The sequence below is a fragment of the Thrips palmi genome, unplaced genomic scaffold (genome assembly GCF_012932325.1).
Source record: "Thrips palmi isolate BJ-2018 unplaced genomic scaffold, TpBJ-2018v1 HiC_scaffold_15, whole genome shotgun sequence".
NCBI lineage: Eukaryota > Metazoa > Arthropoda > Insecta > Thysanoptera > Thripidae > Thrips > Thrips palmi.
In genome coordinates, this window is record NW_023144624.1 from 2116297 (window position 1) to 2134865 (window position 18569).

The 18569-nt window shown below is 66.1% G+C and overlaps 1 protein-coding gene across 3 annotated transcripts in view; it reads right to left on the reverse strand.

The window, feature by feature from the left end:
• Positions 1-18569, reverse strand: part of LOC117641412 (protein MLP1 homolog) — a 59766-nt gene that overhangs the window by 39731 nt on the left and 1466 nt on the right. For 2 of the 3 annotated variants that reach the window (XM_034378705.1, XM_034378704.1), the window contains exons 2-5: positions 14920-15879; positions 14622-14835; positions 13965-14302; positions 13444-13743 (exon numbers count right to left, since the gene is read on the reverse strand). In XM_034378705.1, the coding sequence (XP_034234596.1) occupies positions 13444-13743; positions 13965-14302; positions 14622-14835; positions 14920-15864 (1797 nt within the window). In that variant the 5' untranslated portion in view covers positions 15865-15879. Of the gene's footprint in view, positions 1-1321; positions 1385-13443; positions 13744-13964; positions 14303-14621; positions 14836-14919; positions 15880-18569 lie in introns of all 3 variants that reach the window. The other variant, XM_034378703.1, reaches the window with a different exon arrangement.

Sequence of the window (18569 nt, forward strand, 5' to 3'; positions counted from 1 at the left end):
ATCGTGACGCAACGCGCCGCGCGTGGGCGGGGTGGCGGCTGGTTAGTTTGGGCGGGGCGGGGCGGGGCGGCCTACTTGTGGTTTGCATAGCAATGCGTTGCCGACCGCGGCGGCGCGCGGACAGTCACAGTGCTGTAGCCTGTGATTTAATTAGGCTTGCTCGGATAATACTACGGACGGGGAGGACGCGGGCGACGCGGGCGGACGGCTCACCGAGGGTGTGACACTGCGCGACGCCGCGGCGGACACCGCGCGCTCGCCCGGATCGTGTGGGCCTGCCCGGCCTGCCCGGCCTGCCTCCTAGTGTTATGACAGCGATTATGGCTGCTTGGATGCGGTCACATGCAGCGGAACCTGCGGATCTCTGCGTGTGCGTGCGTGTGTGCGTGTGTGTGCGTGTGTGTGCGTGCGCGTGGGTGGCTGGGGCGCGATGGCCTGCAGCCCCGCGGGGTCCCTGGCCGTCTACGTGTCCCTGTGATTACCGCCCGCCCGGTGGGTCATCGGCTCCTTGATCATCCGTTGGGAAACGAGCACTTCCGGCTCGAACAATCGCCGCGCATTCTTTCGCAAACAAAGAGAGAGACAGAAAGACAACACGCGTGCAGAAACACAAACTGAAATCGGGCCGGGCGACTGCCTTGGCAGAGTAAGATGAAAAGAGGCACCTTATTACACTCGATGCCTTTCGCGAAGGGCCAGCTTGATCGTCCCGCGCCACGTATGGCAGGGGAAATTTCCCTCCGCCGCCCCGCCCCGCCCCGCCCCGCGGCCGCCTCCTCACACGTCTCGTTCTTTAGCGGTGGCGGTAATGAAAAATCCCCCTCCCCTCCGCCCTTTGCTGCCTTTTGCTGCAGACTGATTCCGCGCAGCGTTTCGTCTCTCTCGCACTCGCGGGGCGGCGGGGCGCTGCGCGCGGGTGCGAGAGAGACGGCGCGACGCCGCCTTCGCGGTGAGGAGCCCCGCGTGTCAGTCACGTCGGCGGCGCTCGGCGCGGCGCGGCGCGGCTCGGTGCGCGTCGCGGCCAACCTCAAAAAGGGCCTCGATGACCTTTGCCGGCGCGGCGGACGCGGCGGACGCGGCGCCGAAGCCGCGCGCTAATATTTCCCTTCCCTTTCTCAGGACCGGCGATCGACGCGGCGACGCGGCGACGCGGCAGTCGAAAAGAAAGGACGCGATCGGCGACAGCGAAAGGGACATTGTCTGGCTCTGGCGCCTTTTGTGTCCCGGCCGCCCGGCCCTTTGTCAAGGGCGACGCGGAGGAGGAGGAGGAGGAGGAGGAGGAGGAGACGTTTGGAACCACCGCCGCGCCGTGATGCCTCACCTTTGCAGGCCCCACCCTCCGGCGGCGGCCCCGGCGGCGCCAAGCCGCGGCCCGCCAGGCTTCCTGAAACAAAAAGCACAACAATGTTGTAGCAGCGCGCGGCACGGCGCGGCACGGCGCAGCGCCCTTCCCTTCGCCCTCGCGGCGCCTCGCGGCGGCCGGGCTTTCGACCTGCCGGCCGGCGGCGCGTCCACCGCGCTCTCGGCCTTCGTGGGCACGCCGGCGGTGCTGGCGGTGCTGGCGGAGTGCGGTGACTTTCTACCCGGGCGATATGTCAGGGCCGGCCTGGCCGGCTTGGCCCGGCCGGCACACTGGCGTAGGCGGTGCCGCGGTGCCGTGCCGGCGGTGCGCGTTGCGGCGCGTTGCGGCGGCCAGGCCATGGGGGCAGCAGACAGGTGCACGTCACATTTCATGCCCCGAGTCCCTGACGAGCATTAATCTCCGGGCCGCTTTCTAATACACGCGATCATATCGCCGGCCAATGCGGAACGCCGCCGACACGGCCGACGCCAACGCCGGGCGCAGCCCAAAGTATGCAAAACGAGCCGAGAGGCCCGACCCAACCTTATCTAGCGAGGGGCCGCGCGCGCCGTGCGGGCTGCACATTTCGTTTTTCGCCTTTCATCTGTTTTATCTACAACAATAAAGTTGGCGCGCAGGAGAGTGGCAGAACACCAGGGCAGCCCCCGGCCATCCGGTCCAGCGTGCACCAGCCGGACAGACGGACAGACAGACAGACAGACAGACAGACAGACAGACAGACAGACAGACAGACAGACAGACAGACAGACAGACAGACAGGCGTGTGGACGTTCTAACGTCGCTGCCTTGAATTGTGAAAGATAACAGTGCCGAGTCGACCCTTGAGGGCGGCAGGAGGCGGGAGTGGCGGGTTAATTCGGATCACGTCTTTCCATTCTCCTCCCGTGAGTGCACGCCTTGCCTCTGTGTGTGTGTGTGTGTGTGTGTGTGTTGTGTGTGTGTGAGAGTGTGTCGGAGAATGCAGACGGATATTTCGGCAGGGGAACCAGCAGGGAGTGGATTGGGGGGGGGGGGGAGGTGCAAAATGCAGGGCACGGCACCGCCCACCGCGTCCGTGTGTGTCATGCTGGCCACACCAATTAAGGGCCATGCAAATTAATGTGTGTGACTGTGTGAGTGTGTGTGTGAGTGAGAGAGTGGGCGGGTGTGAGTACGACTGTAATAGGAACCGGCGCGCGAGAGGCGGCGGCAGCGGTTTGCCGTGTTGTTCCTGTGCGTCCAAGCGTCTAAGTCTCCCCGGCGCTCGAGCAGTAAAAGCCGCGAATATGCATGTACACACATACACACACACACACACACACACACATACAGAGTCACACTCACACTCACTCCCACACTCGTCTCAGGCACCAGGTACCTCTGCCAGACGGCCGCCCTCCCCGCCCGGTTCGCCTTAAGCACCTCGCATGAAGCCCGCGGACCTGGTTGGACCCGGTGCCGGAAGTCGGCGTTGTTGCTGAGCATGATGGCCGTCATCGCGGTGCTGCGCGGTGCTGCGCGGTGCCCGTCGACGCGGTCCCCTTCCCTCGGCCGTAAACACGCCGACAAGTGGCCGGCGAGAGCGTGCGCGACGTCGGGACGGTTTGCCGACGGCCTGCCAGTGAACATGGACATGGCGCAGCCAGCCGCGTCGCACAGCTGCGTGGCGGGCCTGCCTACCTAGTCGGGCGCTCCAGCCCGCCTGCAGGGTAGGCCGCCGCGTCGCACAGCTGCGTGGCGGGCCTGCCTACCTAGTCGGGCGCTCCAGCCCGCCTGCAGGGTAGGCCGCCGCGTCGCACAGCTGCGTGGCGGGCCTGCCTACCTAGTCGGGCGCTCCAGCCCGCCTGCAGGGTAGGCCGCCGCGTCGCACAGCTGCGTGGCGGGCCTGCCTACCTAGTCGGGCGCTCCAGCCCGCCTGCAGGGTAGGCCGCCGCGTCGCACAGCTGCGTGGCGGGCCTGCCTACCTAGTCGGGCGCTCCAGCCCGCCTGCAGGGTAGGCCGCCGCGTCGCACAGCTGCGTGGCGGGCCTGCCTACCTAGTCGGGCGCTCCAGCCCGCCTGCAGGGTAGGCCGCCGCGTCGCACAGCTGCGTGGCGGGCCTGCCTACCTAGTCGGGCGCTCCAGCCCGCCTGCAGGGTAGGCCGCCGCGTCGCACAGCTGCGTGGCGGGCCTGCCTACCTAGTCGGGCGCTCCAGCCCGCCTGCAGGGTAGGCCGCCGCGTCGCACAGCTGCGTGGCGGGCCTGCCTACCTAGTCGGGCGCTCCAGCCCGCCTGCAGGGTAGGCCGCCGCGTCGCACAGCTGCGTGGCGGGCCTGCCTACCTAGTCGGGCGCTCCAGCCCGCCTGCAGGGTAGGCCGCCGCGTCGCACAGCTGCGTGGCGGGCCTGCCTACCTAGTCGGGCGCTCCAGCCCGCCTGCAGGGTAGGCCGCCGCGTCGCACAGCTGCGTGGCGGGCCTGCCTACCTAGTCGGGCGCTCCAGCCCGCCTGCAGGGTAGGCCGCCGCGTCGCACAGCTGCGTGGCGGGCCTGCCTACCTAGTCGGGCGCTCCAGCCCGCCTGCAGGGTAGGCCGCCGCGTCGCACAGCTGCGTGGCGGGCCTGCCTACCTAGTCGGGCGCTCCAGCCCGCCCGCGGGACCGCCCCGGAGCGCGGGGGGCCTGCCTACCTAGTCGGGCGCTCCAGCCCGCCTGCAGGGTAGGCCGCCGCGTCGCACACTGCGGCGGCCCGCCTACCATGGCGCCCACCCGCATGCAGTAGGCCCCCGTCGCACCTGCGTGCCGGGCCTGCCCACCTGTCGGGCGCTCCACATCCTCGGCCGCGGGGCGCGCAGGACGACGATGACGCCGACGACGTCGGCAGGACAGCAGGTGTGAGTGTGAGGTAACGAGGTAACGCACCGCCCTGCGCGCTGCCGGCCCTTGCCGGGCCGGCCCTGTTTGACCGGCCGCTCGGTTTCTTCACCTCGGCACGACGCCAAACGGACACGTCACACACCCAAAAACCACCACCACATCACGCGGGCAGCCTACTGGACCAATGTGCGCGTTGCCGGCCCTTGCCGGCCCAATGTTGGCGTCGATTCTCGGTCGCCGCTTCCCTCGACCCACACGGCGCGCTCGCCGGCGCGCCCAACAATTTCCTTTCCGCAGTGTGCCGCCCCGGGCGGGCCGGGCTGGCCGCTCGGGTTGGGGGGGAAGAGCCGGGGAGCCCCTGGGGCCACCCTCGGCCCCCGGCGCCCCCCCCCCCCTTTCCCCGGGAAAACAAGGCGTGTGTGGGGGCCGGTCACAATTTTCCTCCCGGGGCAGCCCCTGCCCCTGGTGGGGTGGTTTTGGGGGGGGTGAGTCCCTGTTTATTGGGCCAAAGGTTCGGAGAAAGGGGGCGTTTATGTCGCTCCGATGCCCCCGAGGTTATTGCGTGGAACCGTGTGAGTGTGAATTTGGAAAAGAAGAAAAGTAAGATGTTGGTTATTTGGTAAAAAAGCCTTTAACAAAGTCACGCAATTTCTTTTGACCAGTCCAGAGCTTTTCCCGCCCAAACTGCTGCAAGGAGCCAAAGCGGACTAACGGGGGTAGGCGCCGTGAATGGGTGCCGATTTTGGCAGCACACTGTCAACGGGCGCCGCGTTCTCCACGCTACTGCCGGGCTGCCCCGCCGGCCCGCTCGGGGTTATGACGTCTGCTGCTCCCCGGCCGGCACTGCGGGCCCTGCCCTGCCACTGCCGCCACCGGAGTAAAGTACGAAACGAATTCATTACGCCTCGCGAAGCGTCGGCGCCGTCGGCCTCCCCGTGCATCCGTAATGTGGGAGCGGGGCGAGGCAGGGCGAGGCGCGGCAGGAAGCAGCGGCGTGGATCTACGGCGGAGGCGTTATGGCGGCCCTTCCAGCGCCACTGCTAAAAAGAGAACAACATCCCTGTCCTCGCCTCCCTGGGTGTGTTTGCATAGTGTAAGGGCGCCGCTGGCCTACTCGCGGTGCCTCGCGACGGCCGCCGCGACCGCTGCCATACCACTGCTCGCGCGTCGCGCCTTTCGGATTCCAGACTGGGGCTCCGCGGATCCGCTTTCCGGGCTGGGCTCGGCTAGGCTGCTGCCTGGAACTGCTGGAACTCTGGAACCTGTCCCACGTAACCGGCGCGCACCCCGGCCCCCAAGCCGGCCCCGGCAAGGGCCCCGGCAAGGGCCCCGGCAAGGGCCCCGGCCCGGCGTCTCGGCCGGGGGCACGGCACGCAGCCCACGCAGATAGGCACGGGGATCGCCGCCGCCGTGGCGCGCAGTGCAGTGCAGTGAGCACCGGGTTGAGCCTCGCGGGGCCCTCGCCCCGGCCGGAGTCCCGTGCCCGTGCCGGGTCGCGGCGGCAGTGTGGCAGCAGAGCGATTCACGAGAGCGGTGCAGGTGCGTCGCTCTGTCTCCCTCCCGCCCGCACGGAGGGCACCGCGAGTGCGACAGAGACAGAGCGACGAAGCGACTAGTGGCCGCAGCCGCAGTGGCACTGCCACGCGGAAGCAGCCCCAATGCAGGGGGCCGAGGGGGCCCTCCGCGTCGCGGCGGCGCGGCGGCGCGCAGAGAGATGCACTGCCGCATCCAGGCGCCTGGCATTTCCGGGGAGTGTGTGTGTGTGTGAGTGTCTGCATGTATGCGTGCGAGGACCGTACTCCCACTCGGCGCGTAATAGGGGAGTCCAGGAGCCCGCTGGCCGGCCGCCGTCCCGTCGTGCATTGCGGTGCGCGGTTACCCTGTTGGTTACCCTGTGTCGGTTACCCTGTGTCGTTACCCCGTGTCGGTTACTCTGTCGGTTACCCTGTGTCGTTACCCCGTGTCGGCTTCCCTGTCGGGTACCCTGCGTCGGTTATCCTGTGTCGGTTACCCCGTCGGTTGTTACCCCGTCGGTCGGCTAATCTGTTGGTTGCCTTCGCCCTGTCGGTTACCCTGTGGGTTGCCCGGTCGGTTACCCTGTGTCGGTTACCCTGTCCGCGGCCACGGAGGAAGCCGAGGAGCCGGGAGCAGCGCAGGCCTGCCCGCCAGCGCGGCTGCCCAATAAAGATCCGAGTGGGAATGGAATGGCACTTCAGCAAGGCGGTGGAGCAAGCCGGCGCGGCACCCATTTCCCTCCCAGCGTGAAAGCCAGGCCACACATTTTGCGCGGCGTGGCGCGGCGCAGCCCCGAGCAATACATCGATATATCGAAACAGGATCGATAATGGCGCGCTCGTTCTCACACTCGCACACGTGTGCGAGCGAGCCGGTGAGAGGTGAGAAGTAGTTAGCGGAGTTGCACTCCATTGGGGCGAAGGTGGTGGGGGTGGGAGGAAGGCTTTTCGGATCGGTTCTCTAGGCGGTCTGTGTGTCTGTCTGTCCGTGTGTCCAACTGAATGTCTGTCTGTCTGTCTGTCTGTCTGTCTGTCTGTCTGTCTGTCTTTCGGCCCGCCTGCCCCCACAAAGGCCGACGCGTGATGCTCCGTCCTTCTCCCACTCGGTGAGGTATCACTTTGCCCGATCGCATCTTAATCGCTAAGCAGGGGGCCGTGCGGTATAGTTTGTTGTTTTCGACACCTCTCTCTTTTTCTGTCTGTCTGTCTGTCTGTCTGTCTGTCTGTCTGTCTGTCTGTCTGTCTGTCTGTCTGTCTGTCTGTCTGTCTCTCTCTCTTCTCTCGCGGTCCGCCACGCTGGCCCAGCTCAAACAAACGATTATCAACCGAAATGCAGAAACGTGCCGCCTGCTCGCGGACACTCAAGGCCCGCGGCCCCACGGGGCACGGGACAGTAGGAGTAGGGTGCTCGAGTCGAGGCTGCCGGTAATTTCATTTTCGAAGCCAATGCGAGCAATTCCAGAGCCGGAGATGGAGGCTGCGATTGCGGCGTTCGTCACCGCGGCCTGCCTGCCTGCCTGCCTGCCTGCCTGCCTGCCTGCCTGCCTGCCTGCCTGCCTGCCTGCCTGCCTGCCTGCCTGCCTGCCTGCCCGCCAGCCTGCCTGCCCGCCAGCCTGCCGCCGACCACCGCGTGGCCAGCGTGCCCTCGAGCGGCCCACATCGCACTTTACCGCACGAGGCGAAACGAACCACCCCCTTCTCGACAGCAAGAAAGAAATCAAAACCGCTTCGACCCCCGCCACCTCTGGAAGCGGACTGCCGGCGACGCGTCGCCGACGTGCCCGTCGGGTGGCCGTATGCGCTCCGCATGACAGAGGATGGGCGGGTCGCATGTCTGCATGCAAAAAGGCAGTCACTTCGAACATACTCCAAACACACGCACACACACACACACAGACATTCACTCACTGGTTACGCCCCGCCCCAGAGAGGTGGAGACCGCACATACATCGATGCGTCACTTGGGAGTCAACAGCCCACATTACGAAAGGGGAAAGGGACACGTACACGACGAACACACACACACACTCGCCACTCACACACCCGGCATAACCGACGTCGGCGAATCACTGCTGCCGGCTTGCTTCGCCTTGCTTCGTCACAGTGCCGCACTCAAGCGACTCGTTTTTTATCCCACTTTGTTGGCACAGTTTGGCACGCGTGCATTATTCATCGCCTCCCCGCGCGCTACGCGTAACGCCGGACCGGCCGGCACGGCACGGCACGGCACGGCACGGCACGGCACGGCAGGGCACACGCGGGGTCACGGCAATGGCACGCGCGCGACACGCCACATTAGGAAGCCATAAGGCCGCTTTCTAACACCTTCTCCTCGCTCGGCGGCTCGCTCGGCCATCCGACACTGGCTTCCCCTCCCCCTCCCCCTCCCCCCGCCAGCGGCGCAGCCATCGGCCTTTAGGGCAGCAAAGCGTTTGCCTGCTGGGCCGGCGGTGCCCTGGGGCCGGCGGGGTCACCGAAGTGTGGGGCTCCTCCGCACAGTGGGCCAGAAGACCGGCGGCGGCGGCCAAAACTCCAGACGCGTTTACAGCTCCATGTCGCTAAACAGGACTGGAACCGACCGTGTGATCCCACCAATGAATTCCTCATTCGGAGAGCAATCCAATTGTGGGGTCACACGTTCGGTTCGAGTCCCATTCAGCGTCTCTGGAGCTCAAAACGCGTCCGGAGTTTCGGCCGGCTCCCCCGGTCTTCTGGCCCACTGTGCGGCGGAGGCAGCAGGGAGGAGTCCGCGGCGTGGCGCCGGGCCGGTAGGCAGCGCGGCGGGCGCGGTCCGCCGCGGGGCTGCGGGGGCGTGCGCGGCACGGCGCGGCGTTTGACGGCCGGGCGTTCCCGGCAAATCGGCCGCGCGGGATTTACGTAAGCAGCCGGGCCGGCATGGCGGGCATGCCGCGCATGTTGCACTCGATGTAGGCCAAAGCGGCCAAGCGGCCAAGCGGAGGCCGATCCACTTTTTTCGGTATTCGAACCTGCCGCCGCCGCGCCGGCGGACAGGAAGTGCTTGGCGCGCGGCGCGCACGTCCAGGGCCGAGAGGACTGCCCGCCGAGGGTGTTGGCGGCGCCCAGCTTCCGAACATGGCGGTGCGGCGAGGTGGCCGTCACGTGCAGCCCTGCCATTACCATACGCCATGCGGCCGTGCGGCCGTGCGACAGAGAAAGTCCAGCCTGCAGCCTGCAGCCCTGCACCGCCACGGCCACCGCCTCCGCGAGAAAAAGGCTTCGGAAATTGGGCTCCGCGCCGCTCCGCGCGCAGCACGCCGGCGAGGCACGCCGCAGCACCGCACGCCGCGCCGCGGGCCGCAGCGCCGCCACCAGGCTCATTCCGGGACCGCTCTGTCTCTCTCGCACTGCTGCGCGACGCCCCACGAGTGCGAGAGAGACAGAGAATCAGCCTGCTCGCGGATCGGCAGCACCGCCGGCAACGAAAACGGCGACCGGCCCCGCCGGGATTCGAACCCAACCCGCGCGTTACGATAGCGCGCGCGGAGTCGGCAGGGAGACTTGATGGAGCGCGTCGGAGTGACCGGAAGCGAAAACTATCCTCTCTTCCATCCGGTCACATCCTCCGGTCACATTACGCGCCGTGTTCCGGCGACAAAGCCTCCCGGAACAGGACCGGTCCGGCCGGGGGAAGGGGAGGGGGCTTGCCGGACCGCCTCCGGGTGCCTCCCTCGCAACGACGCCGCCATGTGCGTGCGCCGGCGTGCGCGAGGGTTGCATGGCCGGCATGACGGCCCCACAGGAACACTGGAAGCGCTGGAACAGGGGAGGGCGTGGCCGCGGGGCCGCGGGGCCGCGGGAGTGGCGCGTAGTGCGGGAACGGGCAAATTGACTTCTTTTGTTAGAATGGACGCAGAGCGCCGCATCAGCCCTCTTATTCATTTTCTCCTCCCAGCCCCCCTCCACCTCCCTCCCCCCACACACGCACAGGCGCAAATACACACGCTCAGAGACAAACACGCGCTCACACTCACACAGGCTCACATGGTTCATGGTGAAGCGGATGTGACGATTAAAGCAAAGGCACAGAGAGGCGCCGATCCGTAAAATGAAAGCTCTGTGTGTGTGTGTGTGTGTGTGTCTAAATGCTCCTATTGTCATCGATCGGTGAGTGGTATCCCGAGTCGATCCGTGGCACTGCAAAAACGCGTCGGGCTATAAAACCGCGCCGTCTCGTTGCCGTCCCCCACCGCGCCCTGCCCGCCCCGCCGGGTGGTGGCGTGCCCAGGCGTGCCTCGCAAGGCGGAAGGATGGCCGGTGGCGAATGGACAGTCCCGCCGAGGATCCTCGGAGATCTCCGCGGCAAGCGGGATCCCGCAGTGGATAAGGATCTGGACAAGGATGACGAAGAGTGGCGGCCTCGCGGTCCTCGGCGGCGTGGCGCGGCGTGGCGCGGCGTGGCGGTGGCAGCCCCGCCGATCGGCCCATCGCGCCGATCGCGCCCCTTGCGTAACGTAATCGTGTTGGCAGGCCGTTTGGCGCCGTTTGGCCGTTTGGCCGTTTTCAGGCGCCTTATCGACAAAGCGGCGACGCGACGCAACAAACAGCAAGTAGAACAATAACAAGGGTTGGCAACGGACGGGCACCGCACTGCCATGGCACTGCACTGGCACTGCACTGGCAGTGGCATGTACGCGCACCGTTTGCGCCGCGCTGATGCCCTGGCCGAGCCTTGGCTGTGCCTTAAGGCCTTGCAGACCGATTCCGAGAGCCGTTCCCATACCTCTGTCTCTCTCGAACTGGTGGGACGTCCACTATAGGTGCGAGAGAGACAAAGCGACGAAAACGACTCTCGGAATCAGCCCACTGGCCGGCCGTGCCAGCGGGGTGGAGAACCCCAAGTGAGGTTCAGTCACGAGTCCGAGTAAAGTAGTGCTGAACTGAATTCGGGGCGACTGTGTGTCTCTCCTTTTAGGGCTTTGGTCCGCTGTGCTGGACAGTCCGATATGGCCCTGTTATGTTGGTAGCGCCGGCTGGCTGATTGCCCGCCACGGTCACATCCCGGGTTCAAATCGGCATTATGGCACGTGCCTTTAGGAACGTAGGAGCGAAATTCTGTGTCGCCGCTCTACAGTCCCCTCTGGAGGCCGAAGGCTTCCATGTCAACACAGGTCACGTGCATGTCCGATTTTCGAAGTTGAAACCCAGTTTAAATGTTACAGTGCACCCGTGGAATAATCACCGGATGACGACACGGCGATGCTGCCCCTCCGTAGCGTCCTTCTACCCGAATTTCAAATCCCGATTGACAACTTGTTAATCCCGCGGCGCGGACGCTTGCGGTCTGAGGGTCCCCAATGTCCTTGGAGATCGCCGCGGTGACTCGCCAGCCGACACGGCACGACAGTGTGAGGGTCCTTGTCTCATTAGGGGCCCATACGTTAGGCCGACACGGTGCCAGCCGGGCCGCTGGAGTGCACGGAGCCTGGAGCCTGGCCTGGAGCCTGGCCTGGAGCCTGGCCTGGAGCCTGGCCTGGAGCCTGGCCTGGAGCCTGGCCTGGAGCGTCCACTTGAACAACCGCCTCCCCCACATCCGCACGTCACACTCTTGACCGCGCACATTGCTTGGCCGCAGTGCGAGTACATTCCAAGCGAGTTGCTGGGCCGCAGGGCCGCAGCCTCTCGACTTTGCAAAGGGACGCGCCGCCCAAAAGCCACGCCGGGCCGCTCGGCTCGGCTCGGCAGCCTCTAGGCTCTCTAATTGGCTCGCTCGGGAGACAACAGAGAAGATGCTGCGAGCGCTGCGCTGGCTGCGCTGGGCCCGTCAGCCGGCCAGCGGGCGGTGCAGGCGGTGCAGTGGACTCGTTCCGAAGTGTGCTCCGTCGCTCCGTCTCCCTCACACAGGCCCCTACGGCGAGAGCGAGTGCGAGAGAGACGGAGAGACGAAAGCCCTGTTCGGAATGAGCGGTGCAGGCGGGGAAATCCAGTTCCCAGAACTGCGTTTATCAGGTTGTACGGCCGAGCGCATCACGCCAACAAAGACGGGGGGACGGGCGGACGGACAGACGGACAGACAGACGGACGCACAAACTGACAGAAGGGCGGACACCAGTACCAGGCTGCTTTGCATACCGAGGCGGCGTGAGCGAGCAGCGCCGCGTGCTTCCATCGGCTGCCTAACCCAACCAAACCGAACCTAACATAACTAAACCTCCTTGGAGTCGAGGCCCCATTTTAGGGTTGCCGAAAAATATTCTAGGGTAGCGGCTTGCTTGGGGTTGCGTGGGAGCATGGCATCTGTCAGGCAAAGGGCATTTCACGAAGGCGCAGAGCATTCCCTCGGGCCAGGAGGATTTTCTTCCGGGAAACCTAATTTTGGCTGGGGGTTGCGATTTACCGCCAATAATGCGTCGCGAATCAGGAAAGGTTGAGAACTGCTGACCGAAGATAACTAACCTCGCAGAAAACAGCGGCCGGTGGCGGTGGGTTCAAACACCCGGTCGGTCAGGACGAATAGGTAAAGCCGAGTGCCGGAGTGCCGAGGAGCGAGCTTGCCTCGTCTGTGTGCGTGTGTGTGTGTGAGAGAGAGGGAGAGAGAGAGAGTCTGTGTACTTGACTTAGCATTTCGCCGAAGCCACGATGTCTCGCTGAATCGATCGGATGAATCGAGTGTCCCCGACAAGGGCCGGGAGCCCGAGAGGCAGAGGGGGCCGCGTCCGGGTAACGCCGCCCGCGGCGCGCCGTGTTGCGTCCGGCCGGCGGGGAGGACGACAAGGAGGCCGAGAGGCAGGCCGTGTCCGCGGCGGGCGTGCCGGCGTGCGCGCCATTCCTGGGTCACACCTGAGCGCCGCCCCGCCCCGCCTGGGTCACGGGCCGTGCAGTGCACTGCCGTGGCAGTGCCGTGGCACCGCAGTGCGGGGACACTGACTGGGTACTCACTGTATGCTAATACGCCCCCTCGTTACTCAGGGGCAGCGCGACTCGCGAGCCGCAGTGGCCGCGGGGTGTGTCGCGGCCGAGCCAGGCGGCGTCCGAACAGCGGGGCGCCCCATGAGTGCGAGAGGGACAGAGCGACGAAGCGTTGTTCGGAGTGGGCGCGCTGGCGCCGGCCGGCGGGGAATGAACCCGCGGCAGCCGCTGCCCGATGAGTTGCCCGCCTCCCGGGCGCCGCCAGCGTGTCTAGTGCGCCGCGCCGCCGCCAGGGGGCGGTACTAGGCGGTGGAGTCGCGGCGCTCCGCGGTGCCCGTTGGGCTGCCCGCCCTGCCGGCGCGCCATTCAGTTCCCTTCCAGCGTTGCCAGAAGTGGCGCCAGAGCGCCAATGTGGCGCTCGACCTGCCCGAGTGGCGCCGAAGTGGCGCCGAGTTTCGGTGGCGACCTGAGTGGCGATTTGGCCTCCCGAGTGGCGCTGGCGTGGCGACTTCGCGGAATCGGTGGCGACCAGTGGCGATTTGGCTCGGCGCGCTCGCCGCTCGGCCAGCGGATCAGGGATTAGGGACATTTCCGCGCTCCTTGGCCCTCGGCCGGCCGAATCTGCGCGCCGAAACGGGTGGCGACGGTGGCGCCTCGATGGCGATCAAGTGCGACCCGTGGCGCCAGAGTGGCGACTTGAGCGGTCCGGTGGCGATCTGTGGCGACTTGGCCTCCGTGGCGCCCGGTGGCGCTCAGAGCGCGCTCTGGTGGCGCACTGGCCTACTCAGGGTCTGGCAACCCTGTTCCCTTCCACTCGATTCCAATCGCGGACCCTCACTGCCGTGCGGACCCGCAGTGGCTGCCGACTCACCTGCAGCGCCGCGTTGCGCTCTCGCAGGCGCTCCAACTCCTGGAGCAGTCTGCGTCGTCGTTCGTCGTTGTGTTCGTTGCTTTGGGTGTCGTCGTCTTCCTCCGTCTCCGGTTCCGGCGGTTCCGGGTCCTGCCGCCGGCGTTTGTGGCGGCGTCTCGGCTGGACCTGCTGGACCTGCTCGCGGGGTGCCGCGGGGTGGCCCTCCGCCTCCTCCTTGTCCTCCTCCTTGTCCTCCTCCTCCTGTCTGTGAGATTCTAGGGCGAGCGTCATCTGTTTCCCGGGCCGACTGGCTGCCTTTTCCTGATGACAACAAAAGTATTTTTATTGAAGTATAAATATTACAGACGTGAACAAAAAGGGCAATGACTCGCTATTTCTGTGTACAGAGAAGGACCTATGAATATTTTAATGAATTCAATGAATACTTATTGAACACAAGTGAACAACCATTCGTGGTCTATGTATGAGGATATTATATGGGCAGTGGTTTTAAGGGGTTTAAAGTCAGTCTAACTCCCCACCTGTGCCTTGTTTCCGCCGGCGTCGCGCAGCGCTCGCAGGGCGTCCCTGAGCTGCGCCTCCACGGCGTCGTGCTTCTTGGCGGCCTCCGCGGCGTCCCTGCGGTACTCCTGCTCCTTGGCGTGCAGCGCGCGCGCCAGCTCGGCGTCCAGCAGTGTGGGCGCGGGCCTCCTGGCGGCCTGCAGCTGGGCCTCCTTGAGCTGCGCCTCGAGCAGCGCGTGCTTCTTGCGCGCGTCCTGCAGCTCCCTGCGCAACGCGCACGCCGAGCGCTGCAGCGCCTCGTCGCGGGGGGCGGGCCTCGCGCCGGTCCTCACGCCGCGCGCCGGACTGGCCGGCCGGTCTGCAACGACACCAAGCACGGCGTGAACGTGAGCATTCTGGCATGGCGATCCGTTTGATTTGCCGGCGTTGCCGCCCTACAGTGGGCAAGAAGACCAGGAGGCGGTCAAAAGTTCCGGACGCGTTTTGAGCTCCAGAGTCGCTAAATGGTACTCGAACCGAACGTGTGACCCCACCAATGGATCACTCTCCGCACGAGGAATCCATTGGTGGGGTTACAAGTTCGGATCGAGTCCTGTTTAGCGACTCTGGAGCTCAAAACGCGTCTCGAGTTTTGGCCGCCTCCACCGGTCGTTTGGCGTCGCCACCCGCCGTCGCACCTTGCGCGGCCAGCTTGTCCTTGGCGCGGAGCTGGGCTTGCAGGCTGTCCCTCTGCGCCGCCACCTCCGCGATCTGCGCGCGGAACGCGGCCTCCTGGTCGTGGAAGGCCCGTCGCAGTTCCGCCTCGGTGGTCGAGGCCTTCCGCAGCGCGTCCGCCTGCATCGACCCCAGCTGCGCCCGCGCGGTGCGGAGCTCTGTCTCCAGGGCGCGCACCTGCAACACGGCGAGTTCGTCGGATGGGTGCTTCTCGGACCCATCTGAAATGTGCCTTGAGATGCCACGCTGACGCACGTTTACCTGGGCGGTGGTCCGCTCGCGCTCCTGCCGCCAGACAGCCTCCCGGTCGGCCATGGCCCTCTTGAAGTCGGCGCTCAGCTTGCGGTGCAGGCCGTCCTTCTCGGCGTGCAGCGCCTCCCGGGTGGCGGCCAGGCGGGCGTGCAGGTCCTGCAGCGCGGCGCGCGTCCGGTGCGCGTCCCTGGACGCTCTCTCCCTGGCCGCGCGCTCCGCCCGCTCCGCCGCCGCGCGTCCCCGTCGCAGGGCGGCCAGCGCCACGCGCATCTCCGCAACCGTTTTCAAGCTTGCCGTCGCGTCGTCGTCGGGGTCCTCCCCGGGGTCCTCCCCGGGGTCCATCAGGTCGGCGGCCTGCTCCTTCTGCTGCCGAGGGTTCTCGTCGTCGTCCTCGATGGTGAAGGTGCCCTGGCGCTGCAGGGCGGGGGGCTGCGTCTCTGGCCGTTGCTGTGGCGGTGCCGGCTGTGCCTTGCGTCGCGTCGCCTTGGTCTTCCTGCTCTCCGACGAGGTCGTCTTGCTCGCCGCCGCCTGCGCGGCCCGCCGAGTGGCCGCGGCCGCGCTGCTCTCCTTCCTCCTGGCCGCCAGCCTCTTGAAGAGCGCCTCCCTGCGCCCCGAGTTCTCCTTCTGCTCGACGGGGATGTAGAACTGCTCCGTCGCGGCGCCATCGTCCTTTGTGAACGTGTCCTGGCGGACAAGTGGCCCTGGCGGCGTGGAGTCTTTGTGGTCAGCCACCTCGCGAGCGACGCCTTCTTCACCACTTTCTACTTGGACAGCCTCGTGGACTTTGCGCACCGCAACCCCGCGGATGCCGCCCTCTTGTTCCTCCACCTCATGGACGCCGTCTTCGAGGACCGCGTCGTCCTGGAACCTCTTCGGCTGCGGCTGCTCCGCCGAAGAGGCTGCCCGCTTGCGGCCTTTCTTCGAGTAAACGACAGCCTCCGGTTGGTTCTCCATCGTGGGGATCTTGACCTGCGCAACAACGAAGAGCAATAATTGTTTCCAGCGTCAAGTTTTAGTTTAGCGAGAACTGGGCCGCCAACCGCGCAGGAAACGCGCGGCAATGTATCTGGAGCGTACGGCCCTCCCCGCCACGCCGGCGGCCCCGGCGGCCCCGGCCGGCGTGCTTTGTGTCTGCTGGTGTGCAACACGCCGGGCCTCGGCCGCGGCGGCCACCCACGGCCCGCCATTTCACGCGTGAAGAAGGATGGGTCGGCAAACATAAGCACCTGACGCAGGACGAGGGGTGGGGGAAGGGATCCGCGAGGTGGTCTTCGAGGCGGGCGGGATCATCTGCACGCGGGTAAACGGGGGTCCCAGTGGGGGGTGTTCGCGCATGGGCACACCGTCGCCGTGCTGCCGGTTTCGGGGGCCGCGTCCACGTCCGCACAGCGCCGTCGTATTTCTGTTCCGCCTGTTTACGTTTTGCCATCGCACCCTGCCCCCAGCGCGGGTCGGTCTGCTTTCAGCCATTCAGGGGCGAAACCTGTCGGCCGCTCCGCCAAAAACCTTGCGGCGCGCTCCCTTGCCGACACGGCAAGCAAACCAGGCGGCTAGTGTGTAAGGTACAGGCGGTAAACTGTGGGGCGGGCGCGTTCGCCTGGCCGCTGGCATTGGCCCGGGCTGACCAGCGCGCGGCTCGTCCGGCCCAGAGGTCTGGCCTGCACGCCGCGGTTCGCGGACTGCACCACTCACTCTATTTCGGGACGGCGTCCGCCGCGCGACATGGCGTCGACAAGCACGCGACGCGTCAAACTACGGAAAACGTCTCCGTTGTCCTTTGTGTGCGAGGGCGTGCAGTGCGCACGCGAGTACGCGTTGTGCGTGCCGCCGCGCTGGCAGACGCCTTGGCCCCTGCTCTCAAAGAGCTCCTCAGCCAACACAACAGAGCCCGTCCACCGCAGCCCGGCCGCCTCGGCCCGGCGGCCCCCCTCCCGGCTGATGTATGTGATGTGCTTCAATTAGGGATGTGACGTGGCGGGGCCACCGGGTGCGGCGCGGCGCAGGCGCGGCCAGCCAGCCCGGCCCGACGCGGCGCGGCTAACGCGCTGCTCGCAGTGCAGCAACATGCAGCAGACGACGCCCGGCCGCCCCGCCCGCCTTCATTGTCCGCGAAGCACACGTCGCGCCTACATATCGGCCCGCAAATGAGACTGAGGTTTGGCAGCGCGCTACAGTGCAGCGGAATGCAGCGAGGCGCCGCGGGGCCAACGAGCCGCAGCCAGTCACAGCGCGAGAAACCCTGCCTCACCCCAAGACACGACAACTGCAAATCCCCGCAACACCTCAGCGCCACTTTCTCATTGAAAACTAATGGATCATCTGCTCTGGTGGTGACCCCCGAGGAACAAGGATACAAATCGAATCGATGAAAAGTGCATTATGAGACTTTCTAGAGCTAGCGGGCTACGCCCGGTTTTCCCTGTGCCCAGCCCCAGCGTGGCCCCACAGCGCAGCCCCCAGCCCCACCCGGGGTTATGCCTCATCATGCCCGACATGCCCGTCCGCCGCGCGCGGCCGCGCCGTCGCCAATCTGGGGCGATGCCAGGAATGCACGCCTAGGTCCGATTTTTGGCCGAGTAAAACTAACGCGCGCCGTCGTCGTCGTGGTCCCGGCGTCCCGGCGTCCCCGCCCCGCGCGCTACACGACGGCGCCCCGTCAGCCAGTCGTCCTGCGTGGTTGCCAAACAAGAAAAGCCCGCGAGTCACATCGGGATGACAATGCGGCGCCCGGGCGAACGCGCACGCACGTCGGCGCCAAGTAATGGAGAAATGACTTACGGTCAATGAAGAAAGTCCTCACGGTGTTTCCGAAAACTCCCTTGTGAATTGGAGTGTCTTTGAGGGAACTTCTGTGACTGTCCCGCAAGTACGCCAACGCTAACCCTCGACGACAGACTCCCCGGGGTCGCCTGGCGAGACACCTGAGCGACGGTGTCCCTGGGCGGGGCCACTGCGGCGGGGTGGCGGACACTGGCTACTACTTTGAAGCGGCCCCAACAGGTGAGGCCACAAATGAAAGTAAATTACAGTGGGCGCCCTTCGCCTCTTGGGCGGCGGCCAGGCCCGCCAGGCGGCCGGGCAGCGCGACTAAGCGCAGCGCGTCACCTGCAGCGCCACTGCAAGGGCCATCCGGCCATCCCCTGGGCCGTCCCGCCGTCCCCCGGCGAGCAGGCGCAGCGCGCGTCGCGGCAATTCATCGACACGTCACGGCGCGCGCGCCACCCCGCACGCACTAAGCAGCTTTCGCTGTCCGAGTCCATGCCTCCCGGACGCGACGCCACCCATCGCTGCGCTCTAGCCACTCACCCCGTGTCCGCCGGCGCACAGTGGGCCAGACGACCGGCGCAGGGGGTCAAAACTCTGGACGCGTTTTGAGATCCAGAGTCGCTACATGGGACTCGAACCGAACGTGTGACCTCATCAATGGACACCTCGTTCGGAGAGCAATCACTGGTGGGGTCTCACGTTCGGTTCGAGTCCCATTTAGCGACTCCGGGGTTTTCACCGCCTTTACCCTGCTGACTGTGCGGCGTGGCCACGCGGGCCAGGAGGTCGGCTTCCGAAGCGTGAGTGGCGGGTTCGAATCCACCCAGGTGCAGCCGATCGTAAGTCGTCGTTCCCTTTGTGTGGGCGATGTTTGTTTTTCCGCCTGCAAGCTA